The sequence below is a fragment of the Pleurodeles waltl genome, chromosome 8 (genome assembly GCF_031143425.1).
Source record: "Pleurodeles waltl isolate 20211129_DDA chromosome 8, aPleWal1.hap1.20221129, whole genome shotgun sequence".
Lineage (NCBI taxonomy): Eukaryota > Metazoa > Chordata > Amphibia > Caudata > Salamandridae > Pleurodeles > Pleurodeles waltl.
The window spans coordinates 708,376,145-708,390,703 of NC_090447.1; the positions used below are offsets into that span (position 1 = coordinate 708,376,145).

Below are 14,559 nucleotides of genomic sequence, written 5' to 3' on the forward strand. Positions count from 1 at the left end.
CATGCAAAGGATGTGCTAATTTAAAGCATGGCCTCTGCCACAGTTTCGGGGTGATTGGTGTCTTGACAATATCTAAAGTAATTACAGAGCACAGCAGAACACAACACAATTGAATGGCACAAAGAAAAATAACAACACAACAAAACACATGACAAGACACAACACAACAAATAGTCAAGGAAGATACCAAAACAACCACAGTGCAACAAAACAATACGACAATGCAAAAAGAGGGCAGCAAAAAACAAGAAAACACATCACCAGAACAATAAAATGCAACAGACCACATGAGCTCAAATATATCTGTCACACACTACCAGCTTCACAATTCTACTTTCATAATGTGATGCTAAAAGACATTTGCACTAAGCACTGCCTTAATTACCACCAAGGACATGTAACAGCACCAGTCAGGAATGTTTTGTGATTTGTCCCCATATGTTCCAGATAGCAAGGACTGTCATACAGTGCTGAATTGGATTTACAGTCAAATTGCAAATATTTTTAGACCCAATAGCCTGATTATGACTATGGCCCCAGGAAAAATGTACTACTTAATGCAGCCTTAAATCTGACACATCTGTATTTGAATTGGGGTGGGGGCTAGTACTGTTACAGTGAAATGACCAGGTAGAATTTATTAATAATGTAGGACTAGATTTACTAAGGGCTTGCCCTCGTGTTATGCAAGGAGATGCAAGGCAACTCAAGCACTTAAATAGGATTCACTAAGCCACAATGTGTTGCTCTGTGTGGCGAAGTAATTTTAGAGTAATGCAAAGTAACGCCACTCAGGGATTTTTAAGCACTCCCAGATTTACAATAATCATTACACATGGGATTTCATCTAAATGGTATGCCTTCCCAGGAGAGGTGTAACTAAGATAAATATCTTTATTTCTCCATGGTATTTCCTCTTTCCACTCGTGCTGCACTCTGCACACACATAGAAAGAGGAAAATGACTCTAAGGATTCTTTTTTGTTCAGGCACCATGGCTCAAGGATGGCTGGGTTGGCCTGAGTTGCACACAGTGCATCAGCACAGGGAGAGAACAGAAATGTGTCACATCTTAGTAGAAAAAGTACCTTTCTGCTCTTTCCCTGTCACACAATGCAGCACAGCAAGTTGTCTTGCTGCATTACGTGACTTCGTAGTAAATCTACCCCTTAGCGTCAACCTTGTGGGTTGATACTTGTTGAGTCAGTTTCATTGTAGTATATGCAGAATTGACGGCAAAGATAAGCACATTCCATAGACTTGGAGTCTCTTTACTTTGTCTAAGGCGACAGCCAATTCCTAAAATACGGAGGTCCAGAAAGAACACACCGGGGTACATGCAGATGTCATTCCTAATATTTTAAATCCAACTATAGATGCAAGTGTTCTTGGTAACGTTATATGACTGGCATAACTGTGCTGTGCTGGTTGAGCTAGACACCATGGTCTGATTTGAGTATTTCAAAATCTTTTATACTCATTAATTCACATTATTACAACCCTTTGTGCCCTTGCTATCAGTGTTGGTTAGGTTCAAAATTCTCACAGCAACCACTGCCACATGTGATTGCATTTCAATGGTTATATATAACGTCATGTTTCACTTCCCCCACGCTTCTTGAAACCACTAGTTATACCAATAGCATGTGAGGAATATGTTTAATGTTAACTGCGCCTTAACTTTAATAAAAGTCATTAAGTACCTGTTTTACCTTTAACGAAAAAGTGTAATTGACAATATTCAATAACCAGGAAATTTAAGGCAGTTGCACATGAAATCAGCTTGATGAGTTTGTGCTCGACGAAGAGAAACATTATTATACACATTGATAGCCTACTGCTGATGTCGTCAGACCACCCTGAAGTTTACGTATATTTGTGTGGTAAAGCTTTATAGAAAGTACTTACGATATTGGTTGGTAAAACTCCTGGAAGTGTTGGGGTTTTCAGTTCCAATGGCTGCACTTCTTTAACTAGGAAAACATGAAGAGGTAACTTGTTATGAGATTAGGCTATTCAAAGCTGAATTTGATATGTAGATTGTTAGCTCATATCTACAAAGTAATGATCCCTACCCAGGCAGAAGCACCGAACTCAAGTTACTGAGTCCACATATTAGGCCCTGAACTTATGTAGGATTTTAAAACACTTGTGGTCAAAGCCAGGTTCTTCATTCTCACTGTTTGGCAAAGAAGGAAATGTTTAATTAAACTGGATGACCCATACTCCTGATGTGGAAAAGTTATTTAATGAAAAGGAGATCAACCATGTGGTCTAGTTTCTCCTACATTTATGTGGATATTCTATGCCAGACAAACTCTACATAATCCCCTTTACATAATTTATAATTACCCTCATCTGCCCCCTCGGAGTGGGGGCAAAAGCCCACTATATACCAGGATTACTGTTTTTATTGTCAGGGCTGGGGCTGCTCAGCATGGATATGGCCATTCCACCACTCCCTCAAAAGTGAGGAAACAATCTTTCTGCCCCACCGGGCGGGAGTAGATGGAGGCAATTACCCCAAAAATCCCACTGTAGGCAGCAGTGTATATTTCTAATAAAATAACGTTGTGGGTCTGTCTCAGCCTAACATCAGGCTCCACCCTCACCCCTGAAAATATCAACAGTAATTTTGCTCTCCTGCAGATTAAATTATCACGTCCCTATGGCAAGCAAGAGGATGTTTGATTATTTTGGGTGTTGTTTTCACAAATGGGCCAGGAGAGGTTGGTTAACACCCATTATCATCCCACTTGCAATGGTGAACAGCTGCACATTTTGGACTTTAGTAGGCTGCCACCTGACAAAACCTACCAGAGCCAGACAGTTTTAAAAACTAGACATCTGGGGGAGTCCAGGGTGGTGTGCTTTGCATACATCCCACACCATTTTCCTACCCATCATGCTCTGCAAACATTGACTAAATGGATCCAACTGAGGTCAATAGGAGTCTGCACGCAAAGGTTCCTACTGTCCTTCTTTTGATCAGTTCCTGTCACTGGCACTAGTCTCAGCCACACAAGTAGCACAGCATTTTTATCAGCAAAAGTGGGGCAACGCGGGCTGAACACAATTTTGTGGATTCCTGCTGATTCCGGAAGTTTCCATCACAGAAATGTGAGGAAAATATGTGTTTTTAGTCAACGTTTGAGGTTTGCAAGGGATTCTGGGTAATACAACCTAGAAAGAACCATGCAAGTCCCTCCATCCTGAATTTCCCTGGATGTCTAGTTTTCAAACATGTACAGTTTCCCTAGGTGCTGGTTGAGCTAGGGCCCAAAAACCATAGCTACCCTCTTTGCAAAAAACGGGTCCGTTTTGCGTGGAAAAATCTGATGTATCCATGTTGCATTGTGGGACATTTCCTTTTGTGAACACGAGGACTGCCCACACAAGTGAGATACTATTGTTATCAGAAGACCTAGGAGAACGCTGGGTAGAAGGAAGTTTGTGGATCCATGCAGATCTCAGAACTTTCCATCAAAAAAATGTGAGGAAAATGTTTTTTTTTTTTTATTCAACATTTTACGTTTGCAAATGATTCTGGGTAACACAACATGGTGAAAGCCATGCAAGTCACCCTATTCTATATTTCCTACGTGTCTAGTATTCACAAATGTACAGGTTTACTAGGTTTCAGTGGGTGCCAGCTGCACTAGGGTCTGAAAATCATAGCTACCCACTTTGCAAAAACATGGAAGAATGATGTGTCCATTTTGCATTTTGGGCTACTTCTTGTCATGGCACTAGGCCTACCCACACAACTGAAGTACCATTTTTATCGGGAGATTTAGGGGAACACAGCATAGTAGAACAAGTGTTGTTACCAGTTCTATTTCTCTGCATTTGACCCTTCCAAATGTAAGACAATGTGTAAGAAAGAAGGCTTTTTGAGAAATACCCTCTAATTCAAATGCTCGAATGGGTACCTACAAATTCAGAGATGTGTAAATAACCCCCGCTTCTAAACTCCTAATCATTTATTTCACATTATTTTTACTAAGCACCTGCTTTGTACATCTTACAGAACTCTGATATCGCAGCTACAGTTATCAACAGCATTGGATGCTCAATCTTAAGCAATAGAGCAAAAGTAAACACATTACACATAGACATTGCAGCTTCTATGTCTGAATCCCAGTCCTGACAGTGGGGTCCAATGTGTCATCAGCCTCCCTCTCTGTATTTCAGCCAATTGCCACACACCTTCTTACATTTTTCGGTCATCCCCTGCTTTGGTATATGACTTTCTCGGCACGCTGGCACCAGTCTAGGTCGGCCTCCCAATCCTCTACTCAAGGTGGTTTGTCCGCTCCCTAGGTTCTTGCTATTTTTCATCTAAACTCCATATCTTATGTCCATTCGACCATCGTGATGAGAATTTAGAAATGAAAACAATGGTTTAAATGGCTGTTTTTTTCTACTAATTTTCAACATTTATTTTTTTCAAAATTTTATTTCTTTTTAAAAACCTTGAAGGAGCTTCACAAATGACCCCAAGCTGAATTCAGAAATGTGTCTAGTTTTCAAAAATGTATAGATTTCCAGGACAAACCATGGGTTTCATACCCATTTCCACCACAAACATAAAGTAAGTTGAAAGCACAAAACAGAAAAATGGGCTATCTCCCAGTAAAATGCCAAACTGAACTAAAGAATTGGTTTTCTGAATCAAGCCTACCTGTTTCTGAAAGCTGGGGAAATGGTTATTTTAGCACTTCAATTCTTTTGTTGTTGCCATTTGCAGGAAAGAACAAACACTTTCTTCTGCATCATTTTTTCCCATTTCCTCACCCAAAAACAAAATGTAGCCATATTGTGCCTAACTTCTTGGTCCCCTCCAGGGGAATCCACAAACCCTGGGTACTCTTAGAATCCCCAGGATGTTGGAGAAACACTGAACACATCATGGACCTTCACACCATTCTGAAGCTTGATACACTGTTCATCACAGAAACATAGCTCTGCCCTCTTTTATCATGCATCCTCGGCTTCCTGGTTCCTAAAGGCTACAGCATCCAGTGAGCAGACTGTGCACATAAAAATAAAGTTTCCCTAACATCATTTCCTGATCCTGCACTTTAGGCAAGTAATCAACACTCAACTCCATCCTGCTCCTCACGTGCCACTCTCCACAACTCAGTTTGCACCTTCCATCTCCCCTGTGGCCTCTCCAACTAAACAAGGAATTTATTGATGAATGTTTAGACCTTCTCACGACCTCAGCCATCCATGACACCTACATCATCTTCATAGGTGACTTCAAACTCCCAGACGAGGCAAGCCCTTTAAAAACAACCTTTTTCATTTCATGTCACCCAACAAACTAACTTCAAAGATCACATCCTTGCCTTCATGAAATCACTAACCATCAAATGCAAATTGATACCCCTTGGAAATACCAACTACATTTCCATCCCCGGCTCCCTAATCAGTAACCAACCAAAACACCAAGGTTATTTTAAAAGAGAACAACAAACTTTCAGATCCTTCAAAGACATCTCCATTGACAACATAAATCTCAAACTCATCTCTTACCTTACCACCTCTATGTCTAACATTAACATCCTTCTAAACGATTCAGAACTTTTCTGGGAAACCCTGTGAATACCAATGCTCTAACTATAACACACATGTGCAAGCCAAAAGCGTCATTGCCCTGGTACTCCATAGATTTTTCCAACAACAAATGCTCCATCCACAGACAAGAACGAAATGAAAGAAAAAAAACTCCCAACAACCTAAAACTATTGTCATCCCTCTGTCAACATGCAGACACTTATCACGTCACGCAAGGACTAAAAAAATGTCATCAATGAACCCCTCAAAAGAAGTAAAACATTTTTCAAGACAATCCAGCCTTGTATCACCCCCCTGCCGGACCCTACTACATTCCACTCTAGAGACATGTGTAATTACTTCAACCTTGTCTTTAGTGAGTAAATATCGAAGATCCAACAGCACCTTGACAACCCTGCCTCACCTGTTAGACCCATCCCTTCTTGCAGCATCCAACAGGAATCATCTTTCAAAGCCCTATGTCTTGTATATCTAGCTGGCATACTACATTCCCTCAGTCTGCTCTCAAGAATATGATGTCTTAACCTCTTTCTTCCTCAAAGTTCACTCCCAATAAGATCTTTGTTAGACATTGTGTGTCTGGTTGGCATAGGTATGCACCCTGTACAAGCAGGAACCACATTCCTAGTTTGGGTAAGTTAGGGTAAGTCAGATACACACCATAAATTAACCTGTGCTCCCCATCTGGTAGCTTGGCACAGAGCAGGCATGCTTAACTTAAGAGGCAATGTTTACAGTATTTGTGCACACAATAAACCTGTGAAAACACCACACAACAAATATCCACACCACGTTGGAAAAATAGAGCTTAATTTATTAACAAAACATGACTAAAACATGAAATAAATTAAAGGGTAGACGTGGAGCTACACATTTTTAAAGAATATCTGCAATTGCAGTACTTAGAAACTTAAAGTGGAAACCGGGGCTACCTGGTCATGCCACACCATGGCAAATCCAAAATTCAGGATAACCGCGATGGAGCGCTGTGAGAAAGTAGCCTCTTCCTAGCATGGTTACCCCCACTTTTGGTTTGTTTGTGAGTGTGTGTCAGTGTTTTTACTTTCTTACTGGGATCCTGCTAGCCAGGGCCCCAGTGCTCATAATAAAACCCTATTTGTCAGTGTGTTTTGCCTGTCTCACTGGGATCCTGCTTGCCAGGACCCCAGTGCTCATAGTGTGTGGCCTAATGTGTGTGTTGTCCGTAGTGCTTAACTGTGTCACTGAAGTTCTGCTAACCAGAACTCCAGTGTTTATGCTCTCTCTGCTTCCAAATTAGTCACTGTAGTTTAGTGACTTCATATTCCAATTCCAATTGGCACACTGGACCCCCCTTATAAGTCTCTAGTATATGGTACCTAGGTACCCAGGACATTGCGGTTCCAGGAGATCCTTATAGGCTGCAGCATTACTTTTGCCACCCATAAGGAGCTCAGACAAACCCTTCTTCAGGACTGCTACTGCAGCCTGCGTGAAATAGTGCACACACTATCTCACAGCCATTTTCACTGCACTTCAGTAACTTATAAGTAACCTATATGTCTAACCTTCATTTACTGAAGGCTAGGTGCAAAGTTACTAAGTGTGAGGGCACCCTTGCACTAGCAACGGTGCCCCCGCGCTGTCCAGGGCCAATTCCCCGGACTTTGTGAGTGCAGGGATACCATTACACGCGTGCACTAGCGTCAATACCTGTATGTAGCTTCACAATGGTAACTCCGAATATGGCCATGTAAGGTGTCTAAGATCATGGAATTGTCCCTCCATTCTAAATTTGGTATTGGGCGGGCCAATCCAATACATCCTGGGGGCTCCACCATGGACCCCCAGTACTGCCAAACCAGCTTTCTGAGGCTTGCTCCACAGCTACATCTGCTGCCACTTCACAGACAGAGTTCTGCCTTCCTGGGGCCTGAGCAGCCCAGTCCCAGGAAGGCAGAACAAAGCATTTTCTGTGGGAGGACGGTGTTACACCCTCTCCCTTTTGAAATAGGTGTTACAGGCTTGGGTTGGTATCCTCCCAGAGCCTCTGGAAATGGTTTGAAGGGCACAGATGGTGCCCTCCTTGCATAAGCCAGTCTACACCGGTTCAGGAACCCCCAGTCCCTGCTCTGGCGTGAAACTGGACAAAGGAAAGGGGAGCGACTACTCTCCTGTCCATCATCACCCCCGGGGTGGAACCCAGAGCTCCTCCAGTGTGTCCTTGGCATTAGCCATCATGTTTTCCAAGGTGTGGGGACAATCTGGAGATCTCTGAGTGGCCAGTGCCAGCAGGTGACGTCAGAGACCCCTCCTGTTAGGTGCATACCTGGGTAGGTAGCCAATCCCCCTCTCAAGGCTATTTAGGGTCTTTCCTGTGGGTTCCTCTTCAGATTCAGCTTGCAAGACTCCTCCAGGAATCCTCTGCATCCTCTGCTTCAGCTTCTGACTGTTGGATCAACCGCAGACTGCTCCAGGAACCACTGTAACTGCAACAAAGTATCCAGGCTGACTTATGTGACCTGCAACTTCAGCTCCAGCCAGCATTTGCAACAGTTTCCAAGGTGTGGGCGCTTCGAGGACTCCCTGTCTTCACCCTGCACCAGAAGAACCAAAGGAATCTCCCGTGGAGTGACGGAGTCACTTCCCTGCTCCTGCAGGCACCTTCCAAGACGATGACTGGTTCTCTGGGACTCCTCTCCTGACAACGAGTGTGCTCCCTGGAACACAGGTGGTGGACTCATCTGCCCCAGACTGTCCTAAGGTCCAGCTGTCCAAATTTGGAGGAGGTAAGAGGTTGCCTTCCCAGTTTGCGACAGTGCCCCTGTGCACCACGTCATCTCTAGCTCCTTAGGCTTCTGTGCATTTCTTCTAAGAATCCTTCGTGCACAGTGTAGCCCAGGTCCCCAGCACTTCATCCTGTGACGTACAACTCGCTGAGTTGGTCTCCGGTGGCATGGGACCCTCTTTTATTGTGCTGCACCAACTGCAATTTGCACCTTCTTTGTCCCTGTGTCCTAGGACTCCTGTGGGTGCTGCCTGGTCATCTGTGGGTTCTCTCTAGTGTTGGGAGCCCCCTCTGCCTCCTCAGTCCTATTTGAGGCTCCCAGGACCCTGCTGGTTCTAGGCAGAGCCATTTTGATGCAAACCGTGACCTTGCTTGAACCAAGGCTTGTTAGATTAATCCAGCGACGCAAACAGCCTGCATCCAAATTCTTGACATGGGACATCTCCTGCGCCATGCAGGAACCCGCAGCCATCTTCTTTTGGTGCTCTTCTGCAGACTTCTTCTAACCGGAGAATCCTCTTTTGCACCATCTTCTAGGTTGGCAGGGGCTCCTGTCCTTCCTGGAATCTTCTGCCACTTCTGGACTTGGTCTCCTCTCTTCACAGGTCTTCAGGTCCAGGAATCCACCATTTGCTGCTTGCAGTCTTGCTTGGTTCTTGCAATAATTCTTATCACAACTTGTAGTGTGTCCTGAGGAAACTTGCAGTACTTTACTCCTATGTTCCTGGGCTCTGTCGTGGGGTATTTTACTTACCTTTAGTGTTCTCTTACACTCCCGGTGCCCCTCTACACACTACACTTGCCTAGGGGGAATTTGTGATTTGCATTCTACTTTCTTAGTATATGGTTTGTTTTGCCCCTAGGTCTATTGTATTCTATTGTATTTTCTACTGTTTGCACTATTCTACGACTATGTACTTACCTGATTTTGGTCTCTAGTGTATATATTGTGTATAATACTTACCACCAGAAGGAGTATTGCTTCTAAGATATTTTTGGCCTTGTGTCACTAAAATAAAGTACCTTTATTTTTTGTAACACTGAGTGTTGTCTTTTACGGTGTACAAGTACTGTGTAACTATGGTGGTATTGCAGGAGCTTTGCATGTCTCCTAGTTCAGCCTAAGCTACTCTGCTACAGCTACCTCTAGACAGACTAAGCTGATAGAACACTGTCTACATTTCACTAATAAGGGATAACTGGACCTTGTATAAGGTGTAAGTACCTGGGGTACCCAGTACAAACCAGGCCAGCCTCCTTCAAGTGCGCGGCGGCTACAGGGACCAACCTTGTCCTTCTGAAACAGTACTTTGTGTGGAGGGTTGTGTCAACATCAAAGATTTGATGCAAACACCAGAATAGACGATGCAAAGGAAATGTATCTGTTCCGATTCCCCCAGTCAGGGATGCATCATTGTCGAGCTGTGCAGTTGTCAAACCTCGAACAGTGGTGCGGCATTGAACCATTTGCGATGAGGGTGATGTGTCTGGGTTGAGCGACACAGCCGGCCATTCGAAGGTGATGCACCGGGGCTGATGGTGATATGTCAATCCTAAGCTGCGCAATTGGCAATGCAAACTCCTTGTCCTCGCGGCAGCGGTGATGCGTGGAGATCGAGGAGAGATGGGGCAGTTCCAATCAGCGCGGTGATGGTGATGGAAAACAGCTGAAGACCTACTTCCAAGTGCCCAGGACTGGATTGGCACCACTTGGCAGGGTAGGACTCACAGTACGTAGAGTCCAGAAGCTGTTGTAGAAGTGAGTGAAGTCTTTGATGTCCCTGAGCTGTCAGAACAGGCGGCAAGTCAGCAAGCCCTTGGTGTCACTTTGGTTCTGGGGATGTATAGATGAAGGTCCAGTCCTTCTCACTTCCAGGAATGGAGGGTAGCAGAGCAGGCACAGCAGTCCTTCTCCCTGGCCTATTGTCCTCAACTCCAGATGTGTACTGATTTGGTGGTGTCTGGGGTCCAGTACATATACCCATTTGTGCACATGATGTCAGGGAGACTCCAAAGAGAGTCCTTTGAAGTGCACAAAGTCCCTGCCCTTCCTTTCCTGGCTCTAAACACACTACAGGTGGCTATTCAGCACTTTCTGAGGGCTCAGGGCTCAGCATATACAGCTGGCAGTGTCAGCTCCTCCCTCCCATCCTGCCCAGGATGACTCATCAATATATTAAAGGTCCATCAGGCACAACTATGCTGCCCTTGTGTGTGTCTGTCTGTATGAAATGCAGAATAGCGCAGCTGTCACCCACCCAGACATGTATTCAGAGACAGAGGCACTGAATGGTTGAAGTAAGAATGTGCCAAATTCCTAAAAATGACATTTTCAGACTTGCAATTTAAAATCTAATTTTACTATAAGTTGTGATTTTAAATTGTGAGCCCAGAGAAACCAAATGCTAAATCCCTATCTGGTGCCAATTGGAACATGCACTTATAAAATGTAGTGAGGCAATCCAAATGTTAACCTATGGGAGAGATAGGCCTTGCAGCAGTGAAAAAATATTTTAAGAGTTTTTCACTACCTGGACATGTAAAACTTAAACGTACTTGTCCAATGTTTTAAATACACTGCACCCTGCCTTTGGGGCTGTCGAAAGTCTACCTTAGGAGTGACATATGTATTGAAAAGGAAGGTTTGGGTCTGGCAAGAGGGTTAACTTGCTAGGTTTGCATGGCAGTTTAAAATGGCAGGCTCGAGCCAGGTTTGAAGGGCTCCTGAAGTGGATGGCACAATCAGTGCTTCAGGCTCACCAATAGCATGTAATTTACAGGCCTTGGCCACATGTAGTGCACTTTTCAGCTAATGTTACCGGGTTTTAGGGAAAAAGCACATGCACTTTAGCACTGAGCAGCAGTGGTAAAATACCCAGAAGCCTAAAGCCAGCAAAAATGAAGTCAGCAAACCAGGAGGTCAGAAGGCAAAAAAGTCAGGTGAAACCACACCAAGGATACAAGGTGTAACACATGTTCCCTTCCCCCCACAGCTGAAAGTACCCAGCACTCAGGCGGAACCATCTGGAGAGACCATCAGCATTAGCGTGGTCTGTTCCAGGACGGTGTTCCAACATAAAGCCAATTCCCTGTAGGGAGATGGACTTCCTCAACTGTTAGGGATTCTCACCCCTCATCTGCATTAACCGCTTGAGAGGCATTTGGTCTGTCTGAACCCAGAAGTGAGTGCCAAGCAGAGATTTTGAGCATGGGCGCTGTGCACATGGCCTCCTTCAGGGTGTCAAAAGCTTTCTGGATGCCTCTGTCCAGATCACCTGATGTGGCTGCTTAAAAGAAGTCAGCTCTGCCAAGGGGACAACAATGGTGCCATACCCCTAAACAAATCTCCTGTAATAATCAGTGAGACCTCACTGCTGTGTGGGTCTTGAGTGGGTTCTCAAACCAGAATGATTTCAATTTTGGCCTGGAGGGGCTGCAATTTGCCACCTCCCACTTGGTGATCCAAGTTGACCACAGAACACTGCCCTATTTAGCACCTACTGCCATTGATAGTCAGGCCTGCCCTATGCAGAGCATAAAGTGCTTCCTTAGAGTGGCAGAGGTGGTCTGTCCAGCTAGAACTGAAGCCCACAATGTCGTTTGGGTAGGCGGCACTGAAGTTCTTAAGTCCAGCTAGGACCTGGCTGACCAACCTCTGGAAGGTGGCGGGGTGCTTTTTAACCCAAAGGGCATGACCTGGAACTGGAAGTGCACTTCTGGTTTACAGAATGTAGTTCTCTCTTTCACTCCCTCGGTCAAGACAACTTTCCAGTACCCAGAGGTTAAGATAAACATGCTGAGGAACTTGGCAGCTCCAAGCTGATCCATGAGCTCATCAGCTCTGGGGATGGGGTGTGCACCAGTCTTGGTGACCGTATTGAGCCTATGGTAGTCCACACAGAACCCAAGTTCAGGTGTGATACTTAAAGGAGCAGCCTTGGGGATCATTACCACTGGGCTGGACCAAGGGCTGTTATAGGGTTCAATTGCCCCCAACACCAGCATCTTGAAAACCTGGGCAGACCAAGTAGACAATCCACAGGCATGTATGGACTCACAGCTACCCTCAAGAAACCTGAGACGCCCCCCTCCCCACTCAAAGGGAACCAAAGCTACTGGATAGTGGCCCTCTCGGTTGTTGGCAGCAACAACGTGGATGAACAAATTAGGGATACCTGCAATGAAGACACCAGATGACACCTGACAGATGGCATACTCAATCCTGTGTCTATCAGAGCCTCGACCCTCTGCCCTTTGATGGTGACCCACTGACTGTACTTCCTAGTATTGTCAGGCATGTGGTTTCTTTGCACCATCTCTCCATCACCTAGGGACACTACAGTAACCTCTACATTGCCCCCAAACTATCTGAGACAATCTCCTCCCCAAACGCTACACTACCCAATACCAGTAACTTCCCTCTTGTGAGGGGCTGTGCCCACTTGGGACACTTGGCATCCCCTTTGTAGGGTATTTCCTGTTGACACTCAAAGCACTAAGGGGTGCTTTCCCTGAAGACTTTTTGTCAGGTAACCATTTAATTTTCTTCTCAGTAGGGGAATGGGAGCCCTGAACCACAGAACTAGTTTGTGGCCCTTTAGAGAACTCCTTGTTTTTATTTTTGTCTCCCCCAATTCTTCTGTTGAGGACCCTGCCCACCCTTGTGGTGATCCTCCCATCTGCCTTGTAGATTTGTAGGCTCTTGTAGAGCCTGGTGCTGACACAGCAGTCCGCCTCCTTAGCAAGCTCCCTGGGGTCAGAGAGCTTACTGTCAACAAGGTGTTGGAGGAGATCAGGAAAACAAAGACTGACCATGTGATCTTTTGCAACCAGGTTATACAGCCCCTGGTAATCCTGTACCTCCCTCCCCTTCACCAACTCTCCAGTGCCTTACAGAAAGAATCCACACAATCTACACAATCCACCCAGGCTAATGACTGCCCCTGAACGTCTGCCTGTACTTTACTTGGGTCAGACCAAACTTCCTGATTCGGGCCTCCTTCATGCATCAATACTACATCATGTCTCTCAATTCTAGGACCAGTAGATTGTCCCAAGCCTCACTAGGTATATGCCTCCACAGACTAGCTCTGCAATCCTCCTCAGAAACCTTGTGCATCTATAAAGCAATCTCATAGGTCTCAAACCATCTATCTATGTTGTCTCCAACCACAAAAACAGACACCAGCCCCTTTTGTATGTAGACGCTGCTGTCAGAGGGCACTGCTGAATTGCTGCCACCACTGGACTCTACTTGTAGGAGGCTGGCCTGGCTTGAAGTGGGTACCAGAGGTACTTACACCTTGTGCCAGGTCCAGTTATCCCTTATTAGTGTAGAAGACGTGTTTCTAGCAGCTTAGGCTGATAGAAGGTAGCTATGGCAAAGCAGCTTAGGGTGAACTAGGAGACATGTAAAGCTCCTACTATACCACTGGTGTCATATGCACAATATCATAAGAAAACACAATACATAGAAGTACTAAAAATAAAGGTACTTTATTTTTATGACAATATGCCAAAAGTATCTCAGTGAGTACCCTCAGTATGAGGATAAGTTATATACAGAAGATATATGTACACAAACCACAATTATGCAGGTAATAGCAAAAGGAAGTAATGCAAGCAATGTAAAGTTACAGTAGATTGCAATAGGAGCACATAGGTATAGGGGCAACACAAACCATATACTCCAAAAGTGGAATGCGAACCACAATTGGACCCAAACCTATGTGAGCTTGTAGAGGGTCGCTGGGACTGTAAGAAAACAGTGAGGGTTAGAAAAATAGCCCACCCCAAGACCCTGAAAGGTAGGTGTAAAGTGCACCTACTACCCCTAGAGAGCACAGAAGTTGTGATAGGGGGATTCTGCAAGGAGAACAAACACCAGCAATGCAACAACAGTGGATTTCCGGGCCTGAGTACCTGTAAGACAAGGGGACCAAGTCCAATAGTCGCGACAATGTTGAGAGTGGGCAGGAGCCCAGGAAATGCCAGCTGAGGGTGCAAGGAAGCTGCCACCGGATGGAAGAAGCTTGGAGTTCTGCAAGAAAGAAGAGGACTAGGAACTTCCCCTTTGGAGGATGGATGTCCCACATCGTGAGGAAGCTTGCAGAGGTGTTCCCACACATAAAGACCGCAAACAAGCCTTGCTAGCTGCAAGGGTTGTGGTTAGGGTTTTTGGATGCTGCTGTGGCCCAGGAGGGACCTGGA

General features: G+C 45.1%; 1 protein-coding gene across 1 annotated transcript in view; it reads right to left on the reverse strand.

Annotated features, from left to right (window-relative positions):
• The window catches only part of IMPG2 (interphotoreceptor matrix proteoglycan 2), a 658,631-nt gene that overhangs the window by 208,999 nt on the left and 435,073 nt on the right, over nt 1-14,559 (reverse strand). Inside the window, exon 13 of the mRNA XM_069203500.1 lies at nt 1,908-1,972. Coding sequence (XP_069059601.1) covers nt 1,908-1,972 — 65 coding nt within the window. The remainder of the gene's footprint in view (nt 1-1,907; nt 1,973-14,559) is intronic.